Here is a 27,698-nt window from a genome sequence, read left to right as displayed (position 1 = left end):
GAGAATTAATCCAAAATCACATCTCGTCCAACGATTTATACAAGTACGCTTCGAATTCTTTCTCACCTCGACACTGGTTGTTCAAGCAAGCGAGACTCTCTTGGCACTCGACGTCAGCGCGGCACCCGATCACGCACACCAAGCCCTCGCAGATCTCCCCGCTTCGACAATCCTCGTCCCTTCTGCACAACGATTTGCAAATTCCGGAGGGGTCGCACCGCTCGTTGCTCAGACAATTCAGATCCGTGGAGCAGACGGGGGTGCAAACGTTCCCTATGCAAGCTGTGCCTGTGGCGCAGTCCCTGTTCGCTTGGCAGACGGGCCCGGGCGACCTGAGGCAGGCAACTTTCGCGGTTGGGTTCGGTATGAAGCCGGATGGGCACGAGCAAGTGGCCCGTTGATTGAACACCGTGCACTTGGCGTTCGGCCCGCAAGGGGTCGCCTCGCAGGGATTGGTGCACTTGTTCGTGATGCACGCCTCGTTCGCGTTGCAGTCCTCGTCCGCCCGGCAACCGAACGTGCACATGTTGTGCAAGCATATATGGCCCAGGAAACAGTCGTTGTCCAATCTGCAGGTGAGCAAACAGTTTCCACGAACGCATTTCTCGTTGAACGCGCACTCGTTGTCGCTGGAGCAGATCGGCAGGCACACGTTGTCGCGGCACGTGTTCCCGTCGTTGCAGTCGTTGGTGTCTCTGCAGGACACTGGCACTGAGATAACGCAGAGATTTATTTATCACCGAGCTATTCGATCGAAGCTTTCGATAAAGTTGAAGATAAAATTAGAAGAAAACGATTCTTCTTTAAATAATTCTAATTGAAAAGTTTCCGATGCTGAATTTTTTAGATGGGAAATTATTATTTTTCGAAAAATCCAATTCCATTCTTCTTTACATATATATATATATTAGGGGGGAAATGAGGGAGTTTCGAAATAAAATATTCTCACATCTCACGCATTCCACTTCCGAATTGCCGGTGAAGCCAGGTGGGCAGCTGCACTGCTTAATGTGACTCCTCACGTCGCATTCCGCATTTATTCCACACGCGGCTCTCACGTTGCAAAGATCGAGGCATTGTCCGTTCAAGCACACGTCTGACAAGTTGCATTCCTCGTCCGATTGGCAGGACGCTGGAAGAATTTCAAATTCGCGTTCGCGATCGAGCAGCAGATTTAGCTATTGGCCGGCAATACTCACGTCGACAGATGCCCTCGTAACAGTAGGTATTGGGCGAGCAGTCCGCGGCTGACGAACAAATAACCGGTTTAGGCCGACACCCTACACTTAGATTGTTCGGATCGCCCTCGTAATCGGGCCGACACTGACAGGCGCCCGCGTGATTAGTGGTCGTGCAATCCGCGTTCGGCCCGCACTGTGTGCGCGAGCAAACATCTGGAATATCGGGATCACAGGGATTTCTTGTTAATTTCTTTTCTTAACTATGAGCGATCGGAGTTATTCTACGTCGAGCATCTTTCTCTGAAAACGTAGCGTCGGTATTTCGTTTTTATCACTCGTTTCTCACGCGATAATAAAGATCACCAGGAAAAGAAAAATGTCGCTGACGATCTTTCTCGAGTACTGTTGCACTCGATTGGAAATCGCGAAAGTTAAAACTGTATACGAGCAGCACAGTTTTGGAGGAAGCTACTATGAGAAGCTATCGATTTATCACGAATATCTCGAAGAATTGTACGTCGAAATTTAAAAATGTACACGTACCGAAACATTTGGGCACATTGTTCACGTTGATACACTTGGCGGTGAGCGGGCAATCCTCGTCCTGTAGACACTCAACCGGTGGTTGACAGCCACTGTTGTACGGATCCCCGACCATTCCCTGTTGACAGTGACACTTGTAAGAGCCCCTGGAGTTTTCGCACAGGGCGCCAGGTGCGCACGGTTCGTTCAGACAGTAATCGATCAATTGGCACCCGCGGGTAGGCTCTCCCGTATAACCCGGCTGACACGTGCAAATCTGGAAGAACGAATGTATACGACAATTTACCTCTCCGTTGTGCGATCTCCACGACTCGAGATCGAAATGGAATGATTAACGGATCGGATCAATCTCACCTGAACGTGCTTCTCAGCCGTGCAAATTGCGTTGACCCCGCAGGGGTTACGGGCAAGGCAAGCGATTCTACACTTGTGGGTGTCGCAAATCTTCTCCCCGGTGCAATCTTCGTTCGCCTCGCACTCGATAGGCTGGCAACCGATCTTATCGTCCTTGGGATTTCCGAAGAATCCAGGTTTGCAGGAGCAAACCGCGATGTGATCGTCCGCCTTGCATCCCGCGTTCCGCCCGCAGAGCAGCAGGTCGCACGCTTTGCGACACTCCGCCTGGCCGATGTTGTTCTTCACGCATCTCTCGTCCTCGAGGCAATCGTCGTTCGACGTGCAACGCAGTTCCTGCACGCAGATGTTGTTGTGGCAGTATTGGTACTCGGGGCAACTGGAGTTGCTCTTGCAGGTCGGTTGGCAGAGGCCGTTGATGCACAGCTGGTCGCCTATGCAATCTCTCGTGCTACCGCACAACGCTGGAACAGGAAGACGGAAAGCGTTAAATTTCGATTCGAAGGTTGATCGAGTTCTCTGCTCGTACCGGTGCATATCCCTCCGTTGCAAGCCGAGCCTGTGGCGCATTGGGAATCCGATTTGCAGTATTGGACGGGTGTGCAGCCCAGATTGGGGTCACCTGTGCCACCAGGTTGGCACGTGCACACCGCGCTGTGGTTCAGAGGAGAGCAGTCCGCTCCCTGGCCGCAAACGTTGGAGAGAGAGCAGGGATCGACGCATTTGTGATTGAAGCATGCGTCGGAAGGACCGCAGTCGCTGTGGTAATTGCATTCCAAATGGACGCACTCCGACTGGTGGGAGGAAGGTGGGAGGTTTAAAAAAATAGAAACGAGAAATTCTAATTTCTATTCCAATTTTAATTAATTGGAAGGAGACAATCGTTAAGAAGGTGAGCTCACCGCTGGATTGCCGGTAGTCTGGCCGGGACATCTGCAAAACGGAACGTGGTCACGGACCAAACAATCGGCGTTCCTTCCGCAAACGGACGACGCGTCGCAAGGATTCGTGCACCTGTTGTCGATGCAAGCGGCAGAATTGGGGCAGTCGAAGTCGGTGAAGCAGTCCCCTGGCTGCTTGCAACCCGACTTGAACGGATCTCCGACCAATCCGTGGGGACAAACGCAGGTGTAGGAGCCTTCCGTGTTTTGACAACTGTAAATAAAACGACGGTGTTCGAGCTCCCCCTCAAGCTCAAAAGAAACGTGCCTCTCAATCGATATATCACGATTATCAACTCACACCGCGGAAGAGTGGCAAGGATTTTCCAAACACTCGTCGACGTCCTCGCAGATATCGCCTGCCAGCTCGAAGCCTGGATAACATTTGCATATTCCAGCGTGGTCGGACGCTATGCAGTTGCCGTATCCGCAATTCATTTGATTGCAAGGACCTTGGGTAAATCGGTTTCGTTGTACAAATATTGAACGAAATCTTCTGAATGGAAATTACGCGAACGATCGACAGAATAATCATCACTCACTGGCGCATTTGTTAGCGTCCTGATTGCAATACTTGTCGGTCGGGCAATCGTTGTTGGAGAGGCACTCCACTTTGAAACATCCCGACGAGTCGCCGATGTAACCTGGCTGGCACTGGCACGCCGCGGCGTGGTCGAAAACGGAGCAAACGGTGTTGAGGCCGCAGTCGACCAGGGAGCAGGGATCGGTGCAATTGTGTTGGATGCACGCCTGCGAGTCGGGGCAGTCGGCGTCCAACGTGCATTGGTGAGGGATCGCGCAGCCGGTCCCCACGGGATCACCGGCCGTTCCTTGGGGACACACGCAACGGTAAGATCCGCGAAGATTCACGCAATCCGCGCTCGAGTGACAGGGATGGTCGTCGCATTCGTTGATGTCCAAACAGCGCTCCGGCCCAGCTATAAACCCGTGGCTGCATCTGGATGCGAATCAATTTTATCGTTTGTCATAGCCAGTATTTAAGTCGATATTATTTGGAAAGGGAAAATCGAGTTTCTACGTACTTGCACTTGTTGTTGATGCACACCTCGTTGTCGTTGCACCCGACGTCGGAGGTGCAGCCCACCTCGCACACCCCATCGATGCACAGTTCCCCCGGCAGGCAGTTGCTGTCGCTGTAGCACAGCTTCATGCATATTCCATTCTTGCAACGTTCACCCTCGGCGCAGTTGTTCGGCTCGCTGCATTGGCATTGGCAGAATCCGGACACGCACAGGTGCTGACTGGGGCAATCCTGAGGACCCTCGCATATGTTCGGCACTCTGACGCAGCCCTGTTGGGGCGTGGGATTCCCGTGGAAGCCGAGGGGGCAGGTGCAGGAGGTTGCGTGATCGGTGATGCTACAGATCGCGTTCGGGCCGCAAACATCCTTCCTTTTGCACGGATCTGGAACGACAATCGGCATCGATTTTAGAAAATTTCTTATTTCCTCCCAATTTTCTCCTCTTCGATACCTTGACACTTGTTGTTGATGCAAGACTCCGTCGGCGGGCAATTCTTGTTGCTTCGACATCCCAAAATGCACGCTCCGTTGACGCAAGTCTGCTCCGTCTGGCACTGCGAGTGCGTGACACACGGAACCACGCACTTGTTGCTCGCGCACTTTTCGCCCGCTGAACAATCGGCGCCCGTTCTGCACACAGCTGCAACCATAACATATGAACGAAACTCGAATCGATAACGCCACCACCATTCGATTCGAACCTAACACGCGAGATCGAAGAAACAACTCACCTATGCACTGTCCCTCGAGGCATACGCTCTCCTCGCAATCGGCATCGACGTTGCAATAATTAGTGGCGCGAACGCAACCATCCTGCGGCCCCTTCGAGGATGGCACGAATTTATGGATGCACTCGCAACTCGGTTGCCCGTTTATAACGTCGCAAATAGAATTGGGGCCGCAAGCGTTCTCGCACGGGTTGGCGCATCGATGGTTGTGGCAAACCGAGTGCACCGGGCAGTCCTTGGCCGAGGCGCAGTAGCCCTCCGGCTGGCAGCCCTTCGCGTAAGGATCCCCGACGAAGTTGGACGGACACTGGCACACGGGGTTGTTGGACGGGCCGGGGACGCAGACGGCCGTCTCGTGGCAGGGGTTCGGGTGGCAGGCCTCGATCGCGACGCACTCGACCTCGGCGACCGGATTCGGCTTCAAACCGGGCGGACACTGGCATATCGCCCTGTGCTCGTCCGCTATGCAGACCGCGTTCGCCCCGCAAGCGTCCTCGTCGCAGGCGTCGTAACAGGAGTGGGTCAACCTGTTGCAAAGCTGCGCGGGCGGGCAGTCGACGTTGTACACGCAGGGGACGGGCTTGCAACCGTGGACGGCGTCGTTGGGGTCGCCCGCGTACAGGCCTGGGGGGCACTCGCAGTTGGCCACGTGATTGTGCACCACGCACAAAGCGTTCGGCCCGCACGAGACGAAGTCGCACACCGGCTGGCACGCGAGAAGCCCCTCCTTGCCGCCCCTGCACGTCTGCTCCTCGGGGCACTCGGCGTCCGTCGAGCACCGATCCCTCCTACGCGTCTGGCAACCGTGGCGATCGTTGGGATTCCCCACGAAGCCGGGCAGACACTCGCAACGGCCGCGATGCTTCTCCGCCACGCACCGAGAGTTGGGGGCGCAGGTGAAGCTGGGGCACACCGAGGCGCACTTCAACACGCCGAGAGGGTCGGGCCTGCACGCTTCCGCCCCGTGGCAGTCCTCGTCCGATATGCAATCGGGGACCGCGGGTTTCTCGCAGGACGACGACACGGGGTTCCACTCGTAACCGTCCTGACACTTGCAGGTGGCGTGGCCAGGGCTCGCGTCGGGCTCGCACCTCTGATGGGCACCGCACACCACTTTGCTGCACGGGTTCACGCACTCGCGCCCGCTCCCGTCCTCGAGGGGGACGCAGAACGAACCCCTCGAGCAGTCGGCGTCCTCGTGGCAGCCCGGCGTTATCACCGACTTGGACGGCTGGCAACCCTCCACCAGATTGCTCGGATTCCCCGCGTACCCGTCCACGCACAGACACGAGGACGCGTGATTCTGGGTGACGCACAACGCGTTCGGGCCGCACTGCAACTTGCTGCACGCGTCCACGCACTTTCTCACCCCTTTGCCTACTTGGAAGCAGATCTGTTGGGGCTCGCAATCGAGGTCGTTGGCGCAGTGGCCGTGGAGACGGCACCCTTTGGCGAGGTCGCTCGGGTTGCCCGTGTAACCGGGCGGACAGACGCAAGCCCCGTCTTGGCAGACCGATCTGGGGCCGCATTTCACGTCGCTGCAGCGATTGATGCACTTGCCGCCCACGCAGCTGTAGTCGAGCGGGCAGGGGATGGAGTCGGTGCAGGCGCAGGTGGAGGGGTCGGCGCATGGGCCGACTTGGACCTGCTGGCAGCCGACGAAGGGGTTGCCGAAGAAGTTTTCTTTGCAGCGACAGTCGTAGCTACCGATCGTGTTGATGCACACTGCGTTGCTCCCGCAAGCGTTCCCGTTGCACTCGTTGATATCTGAAATTTTCAACGGGTTTCACGACAATTCTTATCCGGAAAATCGACCGTGAAGGGTCTGGAGAGGGGAGAAACGAATACGAACCGTGGCATTGAATGTAAGGATTTCCAGCGTATCCGGGCGGGCACAGGCACTCGACGGCGTTTGGCCCAGCGTTGCAGTGGGCATCCTTCCCGCACAGCGCGGTCGAACAGTCGGATTTCTGTTGCACTCCGCAACCGTGGTACGGGTTCCCAGTTGTGCCAGGATTGCACACGCACTTCGACTCCTGCAACGTGTACTCGCAATGGGCGTTGGAGCCGCAGGCGGGATCGCAGGCGGGTGGTTGAATAGCTGTTGGAAAGGAATAAATTCAATTTACGTTAGGCGCACCAAGTGAATTTGGCTGGTGAGTTTACTCGCTTACGCGGCATGCAAAGGAGATCCGGGTTCCCGATGAAGTACGGATTGCACACGCATTTGTTGGTAGCCGGATCGCAAGAGGCGCCCACGCCGCACACCACGCCCTCGCAACGGCGCTTGCACCTTCCGCTTATGCACACGCTCGGCTCCGCGCAAGGGACTTCCGGGGAACAAACGTCCGGTTGACATTGCCCGCCAGGGAACGGATTCCCCATGAAACCTTCGATGCACTTGCACGTTGGCCCGCTGTAACTCACGATGCACTGCGCTCCGGAACCGCAGACGAACCCGTCGCATTCTGTCATACATAAATATTTGATGGACAATCGAATAATTTCCTCATCGATTTGGGCATCGAGGTATCGATATAAACACGTTTGAGGGTTGCTTGAGTGAAAAAAGGAAAACTTACGTGAAACGCATTCGTTGTTCTTCCCCTCCACGAATCCGATCACGCATCGACACCACGCTGCGTGTTTGTCCGGCTCGCAATAAGCGTTCGGCCCGCAGGGTATGTTGTCGCAAGGGTTCACGCATCTGCCGTTCACACATGCGAACAGATTGTCGCAATCGTCGTTCGAGCCGCACTCGTTCTTGGCCACGGCTCCGGTGCAGCCGCCCCCGTAAGGGTCGCCCACCGTACCCCTCGGGCATTCGCAGATGTGGTCGCCCTTCGTGTTGATGCAATAGGCGCCGTGCCCGCAAGGATTATTCGCGCACTCGTTCACGTCCACGCATCCGTGCTGGGGATCCCCCTCGTAACCAGCCTCGCACATGCACCTCGGTGGATCGCTGGGCGTGCACTTGGCGTTTATACCGCATGGAAACCTGTCGCAAGGATCTGAAAATATTTCAGGATGTTAAAGTACGATAAGCGAATATTTTTTTCTTCCGAGAAGAAACTCTTTACTTTTGCAGAGGTTTGCGTCGAGGGGGTCGGTGTAAAACGGCGGCGGACAAACGCATTCGCCAGGCTGGACGCATTTCTCGTTGGCTTTGCACTCGTTGTCGCTCGTGCACCTCTTCTGAGCCGGGGAGCAGAGGCCGTTGTACGGATCCCCGCCGTAACCGTGCGGGCAGACGCACTGATGGGATCCCGGAAGGTTCATGCACTCTGCCCCGTACCCGCACACTTGATGCCCGACGATACACTCGTTTATATCTAAATCGGGAATGATTTCGATTCGGAGACCAAGGTTTCGAGGAAGAAGGAAGAAATTCTCGATACGAACCTTCGCAGGAACCGTCGCTCTTGGTCGTGTACCCTTTGGGGCAGGCGCAATAGCTGACCCCGCCAGCGATGGTGATACATTCGGCGCCGCTTGGACACTTCTCACCCTTGGAACAACCGGCCAACATGCACTTCCCATTCACGATCTTGTACGGGGGCTGGCATTGGCACTCGATGCTGTTGCACTCTGCGCCCATTATTATCCAATTTAAATACGATCCTCCACCCCTCGTTATCGATAAGTAATAATTCTTTTCTGTTTATTTACAAGGAAAAGGAAAGAGAGAAGAATCGTCACCTTCGCAAAGCGAGAAGGGATTTCCATTGAACCCAGGTGGACACTGGCACTCGTAACTTCCTGGCAAATTTTTGCAAATGGCGTTCACGCCGCAAGCAGGCTTGTCCCTCAGCTCCATACACTCGTTAATATCTCTGCACTTTCCGCTCTCGTGATCCCTGGTGTACCCTCTCTGGCATATGCAAACGCTGCTTCCGATGAATTCGTCCTTGATGCACTGCTCCCCGGCAGGGCAGGGGGTGCTTGGCCCGCAAACGTGAGGCGCCTTCGATTCCTGGCAACCGCCGCTGTACGGGTCACCCGTGGTGCCGCTCGGGCACTGGCAAGAGAACGATCCTGGCTCGTTGTTGCAGATCGCGCCCTGGGGGCACGGATTAATCGCGCACTCGTCTATGTCCCTGCAACCGCCCTTCACCCCAGGCTTCCCCGTGTAACCACTGCGGCAGAGGCACGTGGCCACGTCGTTGGACAGCATGCAGTGGGCGTTCGGCCCGCAGGACAGATCCTCGCACGGGTCTGATTAAGAAAGTTGATCTAAGAAAATGTATCTTTATTTCGTGATAACAGTGAGAGGGGTGCTCACGTCTGCAGTCGTTGCCAACGTTAGGCTCGGGGCACAGACAACGCTTTTGCGGGTCGCAAATGGCATTTCCAGGGCAGTCGCCGTCGACCTCGCACGTCACTATGCCGACGCACTTGATGTAGGGGTCGGGATCCGGAATGGTTCCCTCTGGACAGGTGCACGAGTACGAACCCTCGGTGTTGGTGCACGTGGCCCCGTGGCCGCAGGTATCCGTCCTCGCGCATTCGTCCACGTCTAAAACGTGATTCTTGTCTCAGTTGAGGCTGGCTTTGATCTTTAATCTTTCGACTCGAAGGAAACATGCGTACCCATGCATTGTTTGAAAGCGTTTCCCGAGAATCCTGGCCTGCACTGGCAACTGAACCCGCCCAAAGTGTTCGTGCAGATTGCATTTCTCCCGCAACGTCCCGAAGGCCCGTTTATCGCGTCGCACTCGTTTATATCTACGATTCAAACTCGAATTAAAATATCATCCACGCGTGAGATGATCTCGTACGTATATTCGTGTCGTTGATTCAGAAACATTTACCAACGCATCCAGCCGCGATGTCGTTCGGATTGAACGTCCATCCGTCCTCGCAGATGCAATAAGCTTCGTGGCCGTCCGCTTTGCAATACGCGTGATCTCCGCAAGTTACTTCGTCGCACGGTGCTAGAGAGAGAGAAGAAAAGAAAGAATCACGCTCGTTACATCTTCCTTCCTCTCCTTCTTCCTTCAAATTTATTATTTTTACCTTTACACGGTATATGGGGCGGAGTTCCGACGAAACCAGACTCGCATTCGCAGTGGTAACTGCCCCTCGTGTTGCCGCAGATCGATGCCGGCCCACAGGGATTCGAAACACACTCGTCGACGTCCACGCACTCGGCTCCAACCGCTTTGAACCCGTTCTTGCAGAAGCATCGCCCCTCAATGCACTCGGCGTTGTTCACGCAATCGAAGTTCGACTTGCAGAGCGTGGTCACCTCGGTCTGGAAATCGGTGCAAAGACTCGAGTTGAGAAGGGAAGAGAAGGGGATGATAGAATTGATTAAAAGTAGAGTTATTCACCTGTTCGCAAGCGACCTTCGGATCGGGGTTGGCAGTGTATCCCGGTGGACAGACGCAATTGTAACCAGGATCCTTGTTTTTGCAAATCGCGTTTCTCCCGCAGGGGCTCTCTAACGCCGTGCACTCGTCGATGTCTGGGAAACAATTTCGTACGAATTAAGAAAATTGATCGATGAAGAAAAGTAAGAGGGTAATTTTGATAAGAATTTTCGAAAATAGACTCGCAGAAAGAACGTTCTCGTTAAAAAAAAGAGACGTAAGACGCGAGAGGGTTGGTTACGAATCGTACAATTTTCCCAAAATCCCATTTTTCCAACCCGAACGTATAAAAGAAAAGAAAGGAGAGGAAAGAAAAGTGTAACGTCGGTGTGCTAACCGCTGCATCCCTTAAAAGGATCCCCAGTGTAGTCCGTCTTGCAACTGCATACGAAGCTGCCGATCGTGTCGCTGCATTCAGCGTTCTCGCCGCAAGGGTTTGTCTCACATTCGTTCACGTCTGTTAATCAACACGTGGTTAATCGTGCAACGCCCACTTATTAATCTAACCTAATCGAATATCGTTACTCGAAATTTGAGCTTATCGTTATGTGTAATCAGGATTGTATAATTAGCGGTTAAAAAACGATTGCTCTTTTTTCTTTTAACAAGTTAGATGATTAACTGACTTTCGCACAGTGTTAGTCCTTGACCGATGAAACCCTGGGGGCAGATACACTTGTACGATCCGGGCACGTTGATGCATCTCGCGTTCTCCGCGCATGCATCCGCTCGACCGCACTCGTTCACGTCGATGCAACCGTGCGTCGGGTCCATCCGATAGCCTGCCTGACACCTGCACTCGAAACCACCCTCCGTGTTCACGCACACCGCATCCGTGCCACATGGTGCGCCCTCCTCGCATTCGTTTATATCTGTTAGTGATGGTTAGTCGATCTTTATATCGTGCTACGTTAAGATTCTATATGTTAACGCTAAGCTTGAATATTAATAATAAACGTCAGGGCTCCAAGCGTTTGACCTCCACGATCGAATCTTTCCTTTTTTCATCTTCTCTTTCTTCTCAAAATTTTTTCCACCATATAAAAAACTTAAAATTAGATTTTCTACTACGAAGTATTTTTGATTTTACATTGATCCGGGGATAGAGTTGGTCGACCCGCTTGGAATTTTTTTAGAAACCCTAAGCGTCGAGATTAGATCAAATTCTAATTCGCCATCGCTTCAAATACTATGTACAAAGAAACGGTGGAGGTACGATACATCGAGTTCCTGAGAGAAGGGAAGAAGAAACGTTTCGGATAATTAGAAATCGAGTTACCCACCGTGACAGCCTACCCAAGGATCGCCGCTCATTCCTTCCGGGCAAGCGCAGCGGAAACTGCCATCCATGTTTGTGCACTGGGCCGAACGGCCGCAAGGAGCGCGCAGGCATTCGTCGATGTCCACGCATTCCTCCTCCGGGTTGCCGTTGTAACCCTCCGGACACTCGCATCTGTGCCCACCCGCCAAGTTGATGCACAGCGCGCGCCGACCGCAGGCACCCACGTAATTGCACTCGTTGATATCGATGCACTGCGGAAAATGGGGATACTTGGACCGAAAGTTGATATAATAAAATAAATTAAAATTCATTTTTTGACTCGTCACTTTCCGAGATTTACTCTACTCAACTCGATTCTTTCTCTTTCCGAACGAATTTGAATTTAAATTACATCGTGCTTACAGATTCGTACGGGTCTCCCGTAAAACCAGGTTGACAGGCGCAAGTGTAATTCCCGGGGATATTGTTGCACACGGTGTTGTCGCCGCACGCGCCAGGTATCAAGCACTCGTTCACGTCCTCGCAGTGGACCTCGCCGTCGCCGATGTAGCCCGGTTTGCATTTGCACAGGAAGTTGGAGGGAAGGTTGCAACACTCGGCGTTCTCGACGCATCTCGCGGCGAACGCCGGGTTATCGCACTCGTTGATGTCTGCCGAGACGTGAACAGAACAGAAAGGAATAAAAGCATCCGGTAAACGGATACAACTGGCCAGAGGTCGTAAAACTGCGAGAGAGGAAGAATGACACGCGTACCTTCGCAATGGAAACCGTCGCCTTGGTAGCCGGGGAAACAGGAACATTGGAAGCTACCAAGAGTGTTGGTGCAATGCGCGAATATATCGCAGGGCCGGTATTTGCACTCGTTCTCGTCTGAAACGCGTGTTTGCATTCTCGTAACATACCAAAATCGTAGTAACTCGAATGAAATCGAAGCGTTCTACTTTTTAAGGAAGAAAAATAATAATCCATTTTTCTTCTCCACATTGTACGTATAAATACAAGTTGATTTAAAGAAGAATAAGAAATTTCGCTCACCTGGCACCTGACAATTGCAACCACCGAAACCGTCGTTACAGTGGCACACGGAGCCGAGGCACACGCCGTTCAGACACCTGGTCCCATCCTCCTTCGTGCAATCGTCTGCTCGAAAGAAAAGAGAAAAAAAGGTGGAGGAAAATAGGAAAAATCGATTGATCGATTAATCGACGCTTCAACAAGCACTTAGTCATCTCCTTCGCGGTTGAAAAAACATCGTGGTAAAAATCGCCGATTACGATGAGTAATTCGTTCCCCTTCCCGGCTTACGTAACGCGTAACATCATCCCGGCTCGATCTCGGCCTCTAACGCGGCGCGCATAATGATAAAAATCAATGTCGCCGCCGATTAATCGGTGGAGAAACGCGACGACAGAGGTTCGCCAGTTCTCCTCCGCGTAATTGCCGTGACGAGGCGGTGACGCGCTTGCGGTTTTACGCGAGGATCGAGCAATGACGAGAGGAATGGGGCGAAGGGAGAGATGCGGTAGCAGGAGAGTTTCCATTCTTTTCTTATTTCGAAGGAAAGGGATTCTTTTCTCCGCCCGTGTGGGAATTTCCGTGGACGAGGGTTTACCTGTACACTTCAACCTGTCGCGTTGCTCGTCCGTGCCCTGGTAACAGTCGACGTGGTTGTCGCACAGTTTGGACAGTTCGAGGAGTTGGAGCACTTCCGTCGACTCGTTCACCTGGCACCCGAAGTAACCGTCCTCCAGGTTCAGGAAGAACACCTCTCTTCTTAGTCCGTGGCCGAGTCCTCTCAGGGATTCGACCTGACAGATACATTTTTCTTTTTTATTTATTCTCTTTTTTATTCTGGTTAGTCGGTTGCGAAAAAGAAACACAAGGCAACGCGTTAATAAACGTTTTCATAAAAACTGTTAAATTAGGTAATAAAGTAAGAAATCAATTAAAATTCCATGGAGAGCGATTGCTTTTAATTACGAATATTTTCGATGAAATTATATAATAGGCTTACCGGATACAGGAACAGAAGAAATGTCCACGCCATAAACGGCCAAAGATGTTTCATCTTGGCTGGAACAGAAAACGAAATCGGGAAATCAGTCGGTCGACATCTGTCAACGCGGTAATTTTTCCACCTGTGGCGCAATAACACGGCGCACAATAGGACTCGATCATCGCTCACGATCGGGTCAAACACGCCCGCATGCTTTTTCAACGATTTCCTGGATTACGTTCGTTCAATTACATCATCCTCCGACGCACAACAAGGATGAAGTAAAATTTTTTTTCGCGCAAAATTTTGATGGAAAGCAGAGGATGAACAATTTCTATACTATTTTCTTCTTTTTTTCTACGATAAATTCAGGTGGAACAGGAAGAAACCACCCGATCGTTCTCACCGGTAACACGAAGGGAACCGATACATGGAACACCTGTTCCAGCCGTGTGTGTGTCGACATTCGCGACCCCCTCACGAATAAACCCGAACCTAACTGTATCAACTTACATTAGCCCTGGCTCTGACAACCTAATTTCCTGGTTACGTGGTGTTTTGAAATTTAAGAAGCCGTTTCTGAGCAGTCGAGTACGAGGATAACTTGGAGCAACCCGTTATGCAATACGCGACGACGAAACACAGGAACGGAGGAATAAGTAAAACGTAACTAAAAACATTTTTCTTCTCTGTTTTATTAAGGGTTAATAAGAAATAATTATAAAGCTGAAGGAATAATTGGAACATATACTTTTCTTTTTTTTTATATTTTTAAAAGGAAAAGGATATTTTTAAGGATAATTTTATATTTATAATATAATTGTAAAAGAGGTACTGTATGCCTCCGGTTTCAAACGATTCGAATTGTGATACAATGGAGGATCCTATCGTTACTTTTATAGAGAATATTATGGAGAATCGTTTTAAATTCCGCTCACGATGCTCGCGAAATTATACAATCGGATCAATTGGTTTAGAAGTTTAACACGATTGATTAGTGCATATATATGTGAACATATATTTAGAATATGGAGCGCGGAGTAAGTAATTTTGGGTTAATTGGTTTCCTTCGTGACTAAAGATCATCAGGTTTCGGTGCGTGCCTGATTATAGACATGCAAAGGAAATTTAACCTCCCTTCGAGCATTCACATCGCGTCTTTAAGCCACGAAGGACGAAATTTAACCATTAAACACCTTTGAATATATATCCCATCATTCGAAAATGAGAGAAATACGAGTTTAAACCGTGATGTTAACCTCGGATCATTATCCTTGGATATTTAAGATAGTTAAGATAGTTTTATAAAACGATAAAGATTTTACAGCGATACATCGTACGAAACGGATTTTTCAAAGTGAATATTTAAGAATTCAATCATTCCAAAAAAAATAAATATTTCAGAAATCTTCGAAATCCTTCCTCGATCGTTCCAGTAACGATTTCAAAAATCTCTGAAATCTTTCTTTGCGATGCGAAGATTCCAAAAGACACCGCATATTTCAGAAATCTTCAAAAAGTTTCGAAAAATCTGCGAAATCTTGGCGAAAAAAATCTTGAAAAGAGAGATTTCGACAAGTTTGAGAAAACTCTCCTTCCTCGGTCATCGGTCGAGGCGGTAATAAAGATTTGATTGCGGTGCGGCCTCACCGGAAGCGGAGTTTTCAGGGGACTCCGGTGCACGCGATTCGCGGAAGACGTCCTTTACGTGCGGCTCGGCTTATGGCGAACGCGCAGAGCGGACGCGTCGTACGCGAGCGTATTGCTCGCCACGTCGCACAATAAGTCAGGGCTGGCGATCAACCGCGCGGCGAAATGTTAACGACTGTACGTGCAGGGAGAAGGATTCACCGCGAGGGGATGTGAGGAGGTGGGAATGGAACCAAGAGAGAGAGAGAGAACGTGGAACGTCTCGAGCGAAAAAGAGAGGGACAATTAGGGGAACGAGAAGGAGGAACGTAGAAGGATGATGACCAGGAAAAACGAGCAGCAGAAGGGAACCGGGTGGCGGGAAAAAGGAGGAAGATCGTGAGGGAAAACGTTCGAGGAAGAACGAGTTGGTGAGAGAGAGAGAGAGAGGAGATGGCCATTTGATTCCTCGTCTTGCGAGTTTTTTTTCTTCCAACAATTTAGTCTTGATCTTGGTAATGATTCACCATGAATCGCATGAACTAGAAAGATTTCGTGAAAAAGATGCGCAACTCGAAGAATCATGCTTATTTTCAATCCTGCTGCTGCTTAGTCCTTTTTTAAAATAACTATAAATACCATGAAACGGGGAGGACTATGTTTATTCCTTGCCTCCGACGAGGCTTAATAAAAGTGTTTTACATCCGAACTTGTAAATACCAGACTCTATTATAATCGAAGATTATCGAGGTGTTATTGCAATAATAGTAATTAAAAACTTTCGTTTCGTTAGATTTAAATTCCTCTCGTAGAAAAGTGTATAGAGAGAGGGGTATATCGATGCGTGTCAATAACATGGATAGAAAACGGAGGAAAACGCCTGGTACGCACGACGTGCACCTGTAACTCTTTTTGCTTGCACCTACCACAAGTGTCTTGCCTCTAACTCCAACTGACTGAGTTTAACACAGCTGGCCCGCTGCTGCACTATCTCGACGCTTAATTTTCGTCACGGAAATTGGCCACCCTTCTTTTCGAATTGTAGATGCCTCGATACCGCTTCCGCAATTTCGTTTCGACCAACCGTTCGCGGAAGCGGAATGCGAACAGCGTGATGTAATAAAACGAATAAATTCGAATTCGCTCGAATTTATTTTCCAGAATTTGAATAAGATAAGCGATTATTACCCCAATTATTATAATTCGATTAACCGACACGTTTCTTTCAAGTACGTAATGCAACTCGTGTTGAAATCAGGATGACAATTTCGGTTGCAATAGAGAATAATTTCTCCGCTGGTTGAATGGGACGGGCGAATCGTGGCATGCATCACTCTCACGCGCGTTCACTTTATGCAAATAGGTCCGTGCACAAGTTTGTCGCGGCGCTTGGTAAGGGTATCGCGGTGAAATGTGTTACCGTGTCAATGATGATATGAGGCGGTAGGCAGGCAGAAGAAAACGATGACAAAACCTATCAATTAATCGGCGGCGCATACACGACGAGCACGCGTGTGCACCTCTCTGGATAATACCCACGCACGTTGCGACATTGCGGAGAGAAGAAAGGACGAGCGGATGCAGAATTCGAACAAGTCTTCTTTTCCTTTCTTTTTTTTCTCCCTCCACTTCCAATTCCCAACGTCCTTAAATAAACGACGAGAAAGATGAGAGAACCTCGAAATTCTGTATCACGACTTCCATTTTCTTTTCATTTGCATATAATCGTGATGATCCGAGCAAATCGATTTCGACCAGGTTCAGACCTGCGCCTTAGATCCCTCTCGATGATTTAATATAAATTGATTTAATTATCGCGCGTCGAATCTGTTTGCGTATGAATGATCGTGCGATGAATTTTTATTTTTTTTTTTTTTTCATAGACGAATCGCCCACGTTTCGTTCCCATTTCGCTCGAAGCCGAGTCGTGAAAGTGTTTAGATACGACACAATATGTGTGTAGCGTCCCAGTCCCAGACAGCTATTCTTCTTCTCTTTATATCTTTTTTTCCTGTATATGGAGATCGATCTACGCCTCGTTAAGGAGAAATTTCTTTTAATTCCGTACAGAAATTATAAGAACGTGTTTCATTTTAACGAATTTTTCTTTTTTTTTTTTTCTTTTTTTTTTTTATTACACGTGAGTTATTATATGCTCAGTTAATAAACCTTCAACTATAATGAATAATTCATCGAGATTAAAATATAAATTAGCTTCCCGTCTATTTAAAAACATGATTTTCTAGGCAGTAAGTAAGTACTTTTGAGAAATACTTTGTGGGTAAATAGAAATACTTTAAAATCGAGTTATCCAACAATTATATTCGTCCAATGAGATTCCGAGCCTTCGAACAAAACTACTCGATATTGCTATTATTTGTTCATTCGTTTATTTATTATTATTTGTTCAAGTGTGAGCGAGAAATGAATATTTATCGATCGGTGTGCCATTTAATGGTGGAAAAAGTGACACAGCGGCTCTCTCTCGCCTTGGTCACGCGTATTTGTTGCAAAATCGATTCGATCGGTCCGCGTGTGCAAAGAAGAAATGCAAGCGAAATCTTGTCGGCCGACACCGATTCGAAACGAGGTAACGGCGAACCGTGAAAAGAGATGTTCGAGTATAGAATTCTAGAATTCGCCGAATTGGGCGGATATCGATAAATGAAACTCGTAAATTCAATTTTTCCATTCCGCGAAAGAGAGCCCTATTTTCACCTTTCTCTAAATCTCGATTCTTCGTCCAATTCAATTCCAATAATCGCACGAAATTATTATTAAATAAAGTATATCATACTTGGATTAATTAGTATTACGAATTTTAAACGTCTTTTTTTAATCACAATCATATATCGATTAATATCTCATAACGTAAACGATCCATTAATACCGTATAATCTTTAATGAATAAAAATTATTACACCTATAAGATATGATTATAATCTAATAATTTCACCGAGATCAGTAGAATTAAATCAAAGAATTTGTAAGTAGATACTTAATACCTCGAATTCTCTTAATGTTCTCTCAACGATAAGTAATCATTAACCAATTAAAATAACCCCGATTTCTGTTTAAATTCGACGTACAATCACGGAGATAATTCGGTGTAATAATTTTCGGTGTCACGGAATTATTTCCATTCCTTGTTCATCATCGACCGTTAATTAACATGGTTTCTCGAACAGGAATCATCACGGGTCAATATCCTTTGGACGAACTCTGCGATGATCGATTACGATCCATTACAGCGTTTTCTCTCTCTCGCGAACGAATCTTCCTTCGAATCGATTGAACGGTATTAAAATATCGCTGTTGAATCCAATCTCGAGATCCAAATTGTTGTTATTCGACGATGAAATTTCACGGGCAAAAACTCTCTCGATAAACGTTTTTTTTAAATAGAGACATCATCGATTCTCCATTTCTCGGACCAGGCTAAGATATTCCAAGTACCGTATAATTTATCGTTATTTCGCTTAATTATTCTTCATTCGCTTCGTTCGCTCATTATTTTCTTTTGGAGATTATTCCATCATCCCGAGTATATCTAAAAATTAATCATTCCGTGTAATTACTTCTCGCTTCCTCGTCTCGCTATTTTTATCCGTCTTTCGATGCATAAAAAATACGTCCAAGCCCGTCACGTATTTGTCTTTTTCTTTTCTTGCAAACGAATCATCGATCATCGACGAAGATATTTTCTATTTTAAGAGGGGAGGAGGAAGAGGAGAGCGGCGAGGCGACGTGCGAACCAACTCATCGAGGGCCGCGAGTTGCACCGCGTTAGGAAATTCCTATTCCGAACACGATTCTGGCATCCATCGTGCTCGCCTGTGGCAACATCCGGCATGAATCAACAAGGTATAAAAGTCGGCGAGCGATTCGGGCCTAAAACTTACGCCCACCACTCGTAGCCAACGGACGAGAGAGCGGTCGGACGAGGCGAGACAGAATTATTCCACCGCCAAGTGAAAGTTCCTCGGCTCGTTTCGAGCACAGAAACTGGCGTAACGCGTGGGCCCCCTCATTCTCATACAGAACCCAAGATTCCCAAATATTTTTACACGACCCCTGGCTACCGAAAACCATTCTCACCTTTCCACGCCGCCTAACGAGTCTAAACGCCGAGTTACGCGTGACTGATTTATAATCAATCTCCTCCCGTTTGCAACGTGTAATGATCATCGAAGGATTCTTTAAAAATGAATAGTTGAAAGAGTAATAATCGACGAATTACTCAAAAAAAGGAAAAGAAACTCGAGAAATTCGTGATAAAATTTAATACTTTTCCCCCTTTCTAAGTCGCCCGCCACGATTCACGATTTCAACCGTGCGTGGTCTTAAATTTCCTCGATGGGCCGTATTTTTACGACACCTTTTTTGCCGCAAATTATAGCTTCGCACAAAGGAAGTGTCCTCCGATCAATCGCATGTTCTCTGCTCCTCCTCCTTCTTCTTCTTCTTTTTCTTCCTTTTTTTTTGTCGTCGAGGTAGGAACGAGGCGGGCGTTCATTCGTATGCGAGCGAGGACTCAGGAAGTGGCGGAGGCAACGAACGATTCTGTCCAGCAGCCGGGGAGACGGCCGGGCATCGTAAGTACGAGGAACGCGTCCGTTTTCGTCATCCGCGAAACACCGGAACGACGGAAAACGGGCTGAAACTCGCGCGGCCATTGTTCAACGCGTGGCTTGCGTCATCGGGGAGGGGAATGCTAATGAAACGTTTATCTCTTTGTTGTTCACCAGGGAATTAAATCGCCATCAGCAACCTTGAGCCGCGTGGAAAATCGCGTGCAATTACGCTCTTCGAATCGTGTAATTTTTTTTTCTTCTTTTTTTTCTTTTTTTGGCATTGCGAGTCGAGAAACTTTTTTCCCTCGAAGATGGGTATTAGTTTTTGCAGCGAGGCAAACGAATATTTAAATTTCGTTCCATTGTTACGTGTTCAACGCCTATTTTTCCTTCTTTGATATTTATACGATTTTTAATGATAAGCGGCAATAAATAATATTAATTTTCATTCCTTGAAGCGAAGAAATTTTACAACTGTAAATTTTTCTAAGAAACACTCGCAATGTGAATAACAAACGAATTCTTCCTTATTACTTTGCCGAGGACAGAGACTTTGCAGAAGCAAATGGAGGAACAAGTTGAACGGGGAAAAAGTATGCGAAAAGTATGGGATCTTTGCGACGACAACGAGTAAATAAAACGTTATAATAAAATAACGGAGAAAGAACGATCTCGTACGGAATCAGAAGAAACAAAAGAAAATTTCAACGCGCAACTTTACTCGCTTTACTCTCGAATCGAAATAACGATCTCGGCACGTCACAGCTCGGTAATAACGGGTGAATATAAATAAAGGTTGGCTCGCGGAGCGTAGATTCGCGGCGCGTTCCCGATACCGTTACGTTTTTCCACGGATTTCGCGCTGGATTACGATCCATCGTTGGCGCGAGAGACACCGGGGCTCGTAAACCTGGTGGGTCTAACAGTAAAAAGTTGGTCGTAACTCGAGCATCCTTCGAGTTCGATACCGGCATCGAAGAAGCACCGCGTGTCGATGTCCCGCCACGGTTCGAAATTCTTCGCGGTGCGTTCAACTCGCCTCCTGTAATTACGTCCAACAATGATTCGCGTCGTATTGATCGGCGATGAAAACTCGCATAAATAAATCGCAACGGATCTCCGAGAGAACGCGTCGGAGGAGTTTTACCATTTTTGGCAGGGACGATGGAATTAATAAGAATCGCGGGGATGTGAGAAAAGCGCGAATGGGAGCCAAGGCTTCGTGTCTGCGGCCTCGATTCGATCGGCGAGGAAAGAAGTCATCTGGTTCAGCGATCGTTTTCTAGGATCTTTAATTAATAACCTCGTGGATAATACGGAGGATTGGCGAGGGATTTCCATGGAAAGAGAGTAATTTTTCTCTTCTTCCAGGAGCAATGATGAAAAGATCGTTTATAGTAGGTGGAAAAAAAAATTAAGAAGAATAATCGGATGAAACGATGGTTAAGGTTTAGCAATTTGTTCCCAGTGATAATTAGATGATAATCGGATGACGGTTTCAGGATGAAGATTTCACGGCGCGGCTAATAACGCATCCCATAACGATGCGTTACACTCGCGATGTTAATTCACGAACAGAGGATAGGCTTCACACTCTGATTCCTCTCATAGTAAGATCTGTATCGTTGGATATAGAGATAAGCAGTAATTTCCTCGATCGCGGCAAACTCGGCTCGCTTCCATAACCGAATTGTTTAATACCGAAATATCATTTCAAACGATTTCGATTTCGAGGGGAAGCTGCGTTCGAACGAATAACACCGCGCGCGCCAAGGTATCCGCCGACGCGTAATCCTCAAGCTTATCAAGTATAAAAGCCGTTTAACGATAACTAGTTGTGGAACGCTAATTACCGAAGCGGCGTAAAATATCAATTATCAGAGTCGTAAGCAATTTTAACTATCCCCGCGATAAAAATTTCCGTCCACGGAGATGGAGATGTCATGGCTGACCGTCGGATTATATCGTAAAAGCGATTATTCTCCCTCTAATCTCCACCTTACGGTTTGCCTTAATCAACGTTCGACGGTCCCTCGAACACGCCGTACCAGAATACGTACAGTATTAACGATTTCCTCGCGTGAATCCTGCTATTTTTTTTCCCACGAGAGCGTATCCCGCTTAACGGTAAGACGTTCTGCTTCTTCGATCCGTGAGAATATATCCTCGGCGGGAAAAACTGCAAGAAAAAGAATCCGATATCCGTGCAACTTCGATCATCTCTCCGATCGTTTCTTCTTATTCTCGAGCCACGAGTTAACGAGAACGAGAATTTTCGTAACGCATTATACTCGAGAGAGAGAGAGAATATTTCCACGATCACGCAATAACTTAACGGATGTTTTCCCTAAATATGGGAAGACTGGTGACACGCGGCGCGGCGGTAATCGAGCCAAGCTCGCCGAGCTGCCGTCTGATGCAAGCATTGAACTCTCCGGCCACTTAAGGCGCACGCTACGCAAACGTGTCAATGATTGTTAACACGTTCAACAGCTTCAATAACGCGAGAATCGTTTTCTTTGCTTCGAAAACCAGATATTCTCGGCTAATTTTATCCGCCGCCCGATGCTTTTATACGCGCGTGTGCGTTCTCCTTGATTTCGCCAACTTTTGTCGATCGTTTCCAAGAACAAAGATGAAGGTTTCGAGAACAAATATTGTTGAACGGCAAATATTATTATTCCAAGAATATCTCCTCCTCGTAGACAAGTGTCCCCTGTTCGCGAATTAATATTGGCAGAAGAGGAGATACGTTGCTCGCTCGACAAAGAGACGAAACGCAAATTGCGAAATAATAACCCCGTATCGATGGACCGTTTAAGGATGAGTACGAATTCACGGAGAAGCAGCGTGGTGGCGTTATTATCGGTTTCGACTATGTACATATATATATATATATATGCTCGTACGCCTGGATGACTACTGCAAAACGGTAAAATTACTGCAATTTTCCTGATCGCCGTCTAACACGTGTTGCCGATTGTTAACCGGACAAATTGATCGTTGCGAAAATTCACCGTTCTAACGTTTCTCGCGCCGCTGGCTATTTTTTCACTGTAAAACTGCGCCTCGTCGAAACGGGAAACAGATTACCGGATAAATGAGAATTATCCGCTGGCTATCTTCCGATCGATTTGAACGAGGTTTTAATATACGATGCGTTTCCCAGGAGATTGAGATATCGTTCAAATTTTCGTGTGATAAAGATTCGCTCGACGACGATGAATCTCGATTAATATCCCTTATGGAGTTTCTTTTATCGTTGCAGAGTGATCAAACTTTCATGTTTAGGAATATTTGAAATATTCTTCCATTGACGAGATTTTCACAGCATTTCCCGAATCATATCGAAACTGCGCTCGTTTAAATTATCTTATCCGACGAAAAACAAAATGACAAACCGTTAAAACTCATTACATCCCATAAACAAGTTCAAATAATACGCGTAATACACGAACCTTTTTTTACCCGTGTTCACCGTGCTAAATCACCTATCCCCACTTGTCACGAGACACCCCGTAGCCGCACGAGATCTTTATTGCCCTGTTAGACCCGTTTCTCACACCCTAACATTACCATGTTCATCGGCCAACGCTCGCACAATCGCACGAGCCCATCCCAACGATCTTAACAATCATAAACTCTATCCTTTTAATATATATACATATCATTTGTCTCTTCCCAACCGTTTGCAACTTTAAAATTCCATTCGAAGAATTGCGAAATCGCGAGGAAGAGATTACGGGAGGAAGAGGTTGGCTCCAAATCGATCGAGAACGCACGAGCCGATGAAATAATAAAATCATCCTCGCGTAATGACCCCGGTGAACGTCGGTGCACGCGTGCAAAGTACGTGAGCTCGCGTAACGGAACCATAGAAGAGGCATGAAAAGTAATTTACGCCGTGACCTCTGACATTGCCATCTCGAAGCTCGAATAATTGCATCGTAACCGTTAAAGGGTGGAAGGTCGATTCTGCATGGTCGTCGACGATCGTGAACGTGCCGGACGACGTTCGAAGAATTATTATTAGTAAGAAATTGTGGCGGAGCAGTTAGTTGCTTCTCTCTCCAGCATTCTCCAGCATTCATCATATTGCTGCTTATTCCAAACAATCAATCGAGGTATAAACAAGCGGGATGATGATCGCAGGATGAACGGTGCCGAGACACTCCGTGACAATGATTGAAGCTTCTGGTAACGTCTTCCGGCAACCGACCGATCCAGGAATTTTATTAGACGAGGGGAAGAGGCAACTTACGTTGCTGGATCTTGTTATTCTCTTCCCTTTCTCTTTCTTTTTTCCCCGACGATGTTGAGCGATGATGCCGGCGGATCGGTGCAAGAAGAAGGAAATTGAATCGTATTTATTATTCATTATGTTATTTTTATCGAGGTGAGCACGTACGAGCACGCTTGGTTATAATCGATTTTTCTCGGCTACGAATATTTAAGTTAAAGCTTAAACTTGTATTCGAGATCGTGCCAGTTTGTTCGAAAACCTGGCTTCTTTTTTTTTCCAAGCCTCAAGTTAGTAAATTAGAATTTTAAAAGTAATCGAAAGAGTATATTATACACGTATAAATTAAAAAATCATCGAGATAGATAATAACGAGAGAGATATTCAACAAGATATAAAATCCTTAAGATTTATCCAAGGATCAAAAGAGTGGAATACGAGAAATCGACACGAGAGGGTTTAATTAAGTATCCCTATCATCTTATTGCTTCCGTTGCCAACGTGCATCGAACGAACGCTTCTCCGCTAACGAGATCGTCGAAAAAAAAAAGGAAGATTCTGTGTCGAACAGAGAGCCGTGTCCCCGTTTCGCGTTACACCTTCGCGTTTGCGCTATCAATATAATTTACGTAACACGTCCTCCACGTGAGACGTGTTTCTTTCTTTACACACTTCGTTCGTAATTTCATTACAACCGTTACAAATCGATTCACGCTTTGAGTGGGCGATCGATCCCGTAACTCTTTCTTCTTTCTTTTTTCCTTTCTTCCTTCCTTTCTTTCTTTCTCTCCCCGTGTCTCCGCCGAGCCTCCGCCGCTCATTTGCAAGTCCCATCGGCGAGCTTTCGAACATAACTCTCTGCCGCGAATTCGTAAACGAGAGACGTGACATTTTTTTTTTCTTTTTACAGTTAGAGCTAGCTGGAAATTAGAAATCTCCGTTTAGAAACCTATTATTTGCATGCAAATTGGGCGCATACATTTGAACAGTCGCGACATGTTTCTTTTTTTTTTTTAAACAACCGTAATTAAAGAACCGTATCTCGAGACGAGTCGATAAAAACGTATTCATTCAACTCGACGAGCAAATTGCCGAGGTATCGAGATCGAGCGCCGAGAGGATCGGAATCGAAATTGCCGATCACGTTCGTAATAATTTCTTCGGTCGAGTAAGTTGAATCTAATGCGCGAACGGGGATCGAAGGGAAGGAATAATAAGGATCGCGATAATCCAGATCGACGAGTCCGCGCGAAAGAAACGCGACAAACTAGTTTTCAGATCCGCTGAGAAAAGGAAAAGTGACGCTTGCTAGCCAGTCCCGATACCGTCCGTTTAATCATTGCCGAGAATCTCTCGAGATCGTTATTCGGCCCTGATAGAGAAGAACTAGGAAGAGGGGCTCGAGGAATCGGTATGATTAAATTTACTCGGTCCATTAACTTGGCCGTATATCGTTCCCTTACAAGTGTTGCACGATTACGAACCACTTTGCTCGAAGGTACGCTCGATGATATCTCGTGAAAGCCAATAGCCGTGACACCCTGACCCGGGGGAGGAGGGGGTTGCTCGTTGGAAAGAATAATAAAATAATATCGAAATCAGGCTCCTTAGATTTGACCCGTCCATCTTTTATATATAATGAAAAAGGCAACAAAAATAAAAAATCGAGTGATCGAGTAAAATTGATTTATTCGAGGGTCGCTAAACAGAAACGGAGATAAAAGATGTGTGCGATGAGCATACCAAGTGGTTCTAGGCAAGTAGGAATACCTCTGGGGACAAAAGAGAAAATTCAAAAAAACCGGTAAGAAGAAAGAAGAAACGATTCGAATAGAAAGTTACAAAATGAAAAAAAAAAGATCCATTTTTTTTCTCTGCGGATATGCATCCCCGGAGAAAAAGTTTCTCTGGAGCGAAAAAAGCAAGCGGGAGAGGGAAATGTCGAGCGATGTAATAGCCGCGATTCCGAGAGACAAAGGAAACCGTGTACACACGCTACACGCCCGGTTAAAAGGAGCGACCTCCTTGAGAACGGTCCTTGACTCGTAGAGACCGACGAGATAAGAAGAAGAAGAAGAAGAAGAAGGAGGAGGAAGAGGAGGAGGAGAAGGAGTAGTCGTAGAAGTAGAAGAAGAGCAAGAAGAAGGGGAAGAAGGTAGAAAAGATGAGCACAGAAAGGAAGGAGGAGGAAGAAGAAGAAGAAGAAGGGAGGAGGGAGATCCGAGTAATGGCGCCTACACTCGGTGGCCGCGAAAGGTCGAAGAGAACATTTTGCTTCCGAGGAACGGCGATATACGCGAGCCAACGCGAGGAGGAAAGGAGCAAGACTGTCAAAGATGTAAAGAGAAAGGGGGAAAGGTGGATATAGGAGAAAATGAGAACGGCGAAGAAAATGCAGAAGCATGTGTGCCATGGTTTCTCTTCTTCTTCTCTCACGGGCTTTTCTTCTCGGTTAATTAAACGGTAGAGAAATTGCACATATTTCTACGTAGCTGCGCGCAGTGTTTTCTTTAAATTAAAAGAGGTATTATCATTCAACGATTGTTTCTCACAATTGATCGCAAAATTTTATTCTTAAAGATTCATCTTAAAGATTTATATTTATAAAGAAAACGAGAGGGTTTCCTTTCGTTCCAATGCGAACACACTTCTAATTTTACAACGTTTCAAATTTATAGGCGCAGGGAGGCCAAGTTTAGATTTGCATATTATTAAAATTAGAAAGAACCGAGATAATCCTAATTTCTCATCCGTGCATTCATTTGGAAATTGGCCATTTATAAATTTCTCACGCGAGGATATTCGCGAGGAAGGTGCCATAAATTGCAAGCTGAATCGTTTGAGAATTAACGATTCGATCCGGAGGATGCAATCTAACGTACGACGTCTCTCTCTCTCTCTCCTCCCCCATGAAACGATACCTGCGGGCGTTCGAGAAGGCAGAAAGTCCCGAAGATGTACTCATTTCGCGGTCAGAAAAATGGCAAAGATCCCGAGAGAGAGAGAGAGAGAAAAATCTCGATCCGACAACACATGCATACTCATACACATATACAAATTCACGCTGGCGAACCACGACGCTTGTAACGTTCGTCTCAGGACTGGCCATAACGGATACACCACACACTCTCTTTTCCTTTCTCTCTCGTAGACAAGCTCCGATGAAGAAAAAAAGGGAGAAGGAACGAGTGGCGTCTCAGAAACGAACGATGCCTATAATCGGCAATGGACGACCGCACCTCGCCACTTTCGCGTTGCTTGACGTGGATACCGGTCTAACCGATCGACCGGTTAATCATCATCGTTTCAACCGTGGTGTTCTATCGCGTTCGCATGCCTCCTATATTTATTATACGGTAGCCGGATTTCGGTGTAGCCCGGGCCCCCCGTCATTTAATTAATCCAAATGAACGTCTTTATGCGATGATCGATACTCGAGTAATTTTATTTTCATTTTTTTAAGTCCTCCTTCCAGAAGATGGTGACTTAGATTACGGTTTCAATCCCAATATCGGAATTCGCTGAAAGTTTCCAATGAACAATCCTTGTAAAAATGATTAATATTTATGTAAGTTCGTTTATCGGACCTTGGGACGGTTTCGGATGATTTCGTTCCAGTTCCAAAGCAGAAGCGAAATTGAAATTTATATTTGAAATGTATCGGAACGCAGAAATGTATTGGACGCATTAATATTTCCCTACTGTGGGAAAAATTGATTTCGCTGCGAAAGACGGGGCGGCAGATCGCTGCAACCTGCGATCTCGAACGCATGGCCGCGCGCATTCGCAATAGAGAAGCGTAGTAAAGATGCAAT

At 47.5% G+C, this 27,698-nt stretch overlaps 1 protein-coding gene across 12 annotated transcripts in view; it reads right to left on the bottom strand.

Annotated features, from left to right (window-relative positions):
• Positions 1 to 27,698, bottom strand: part of LOC107996153 (uncharacterized) — a 106,777-nt gene that overhangs the window by 72,587 nt on the left and 6,492 nt on the right. For 11 of the 12 annotated variants that reach the window (XM_062072549.1, XM_062072546.1, XM_062072543.1 and 8 more), the window contains exons 3-33: positions 13,459 to 13,517; positions 13,057 to 13,252; positions 12,480 to 12,584; positions 12,198 to 12,314; positions 11,846 to 12,093; positions 11,445 to 11,694; positions 10,788 to 11,033; positions 10,499 to 10,618; positions 10,123 to 10,256; positions 9,806 to 10,043; positions 9,601 to 9,723; positions 9,380 to 9,514; positions 9,072 to 9,305; positions 8,489 to 9,004; positions 8,192 to 8,377; positions 7,870 to 8,121; positions 7,372 to 7,800; positions 6,964 to 7,257; positions 6,642 to 6,890; positions 4,793 to 6,556; positions 4,513 to 4,701; positions 4,063 to 4,444; positions 3,562 to 3,977; positions 3,321 to 3,471; positions 2,981 to 3,233; positions 2,608 to 2,872; positions 2,079 to 2,542; positions 1,725 to 1,980; positions 1,200 to 1,394; positions 950 to 1,132; positions 67 to 711 (exon numbers count right to left, since the gene is read on the bottom strand). In XM_062072549.1, coding sequence (XP_061928533.1) covers positions 67 to 711; positions 950 to 1,132; positions 1,200 to 1,394; positions 1,725 to 1,980; positions 2,079 to 2,542; positions 2,608 to 2,872; positions 2,981 to 3,233; positions 3,321 to 3,471; positions 3,562 to 3,977; positions 4,063 to 4,444; positions 4,513 to 4,701; positions 4,793 to 6,556; positions 6,642 to 6,890; positions 6,964 to 7,257; positions 7,372 to 7,800; positions 7,870 to 8,121; positions 8,192 to 8,377; positions 8,489 to 9,004; positions 9,072 to 9,305; positions 9,380 to 9,514; positions 9,601 to 9,723; positions 9,806 to 10,043; positions 10,123 to 10,256; positions 10,499 to 10,618; positions 10,788 to 11,033; positions 11,445 to 11,694; positions 11,846 to 12,093; positions 12,198 to 12,314; positions 12,480 to 12,584; positions 13,057 to 13,252; positions 13,459 to 13,517 — 9,294 coding nt within the window. The remainder of the gene's footprint in view (positions 1 to 66; positions 712 to 949; positions 1,133 to 1,199; positions 1,395 to 1,724; positions 1,981 to 2,078; positions 2,543 to 2,607; positions 2,873 to 2,980; positions 3,234 to 3,320; positions 3,472 to 3,561; positions 3,978 to 4,062; positions 4,445 to 4,512; positions 4,702 to 4,792; positions 6,557 to 6,641; positions 6,891 to 6,963; positions 7,258 to 7,371; positions 7,801 to 7,869; positions 8,122 to 8,191; positions 8,378 to 8,488; positions 9,005 to 9,071; positions 9,306 to 9,379; positions 9,515 to 9,600; positions 9,724 to 9,805; positions 10,044 to 10,122; positions 10,257 to 10,498; positions 10,619 to 10,787; positions 11,034 to 11,444; positions 11,695 to 11,845; positions 12,094 to 12,197; positions 12,315 to 12,479; positions 12,585 to 13,056; positions 13,253 to 13,458; positions 13,518 to 27,698) is intronic. The other variant, XM_062072550.1, reaches the window with a different exon arrangement.

Source organism: Apis cerana, linkage group LG3 (assembly GCF_029169275.1).
Source record: "Apis cerana isolate GH-2021 linkage group LG3, AcerK_1.0, whole genome shotgun sequence".
Lineage (NCBI taxonomy): Eukaryota > Metazoa > Arthropoda > Insecta > Hymenoptera > Apidae > Apis > Apis cerana.
Note: the sequence above shows the minus strand (reverse complement) of the source record. Positions and strands in the feature narration are given on the sequence as shown.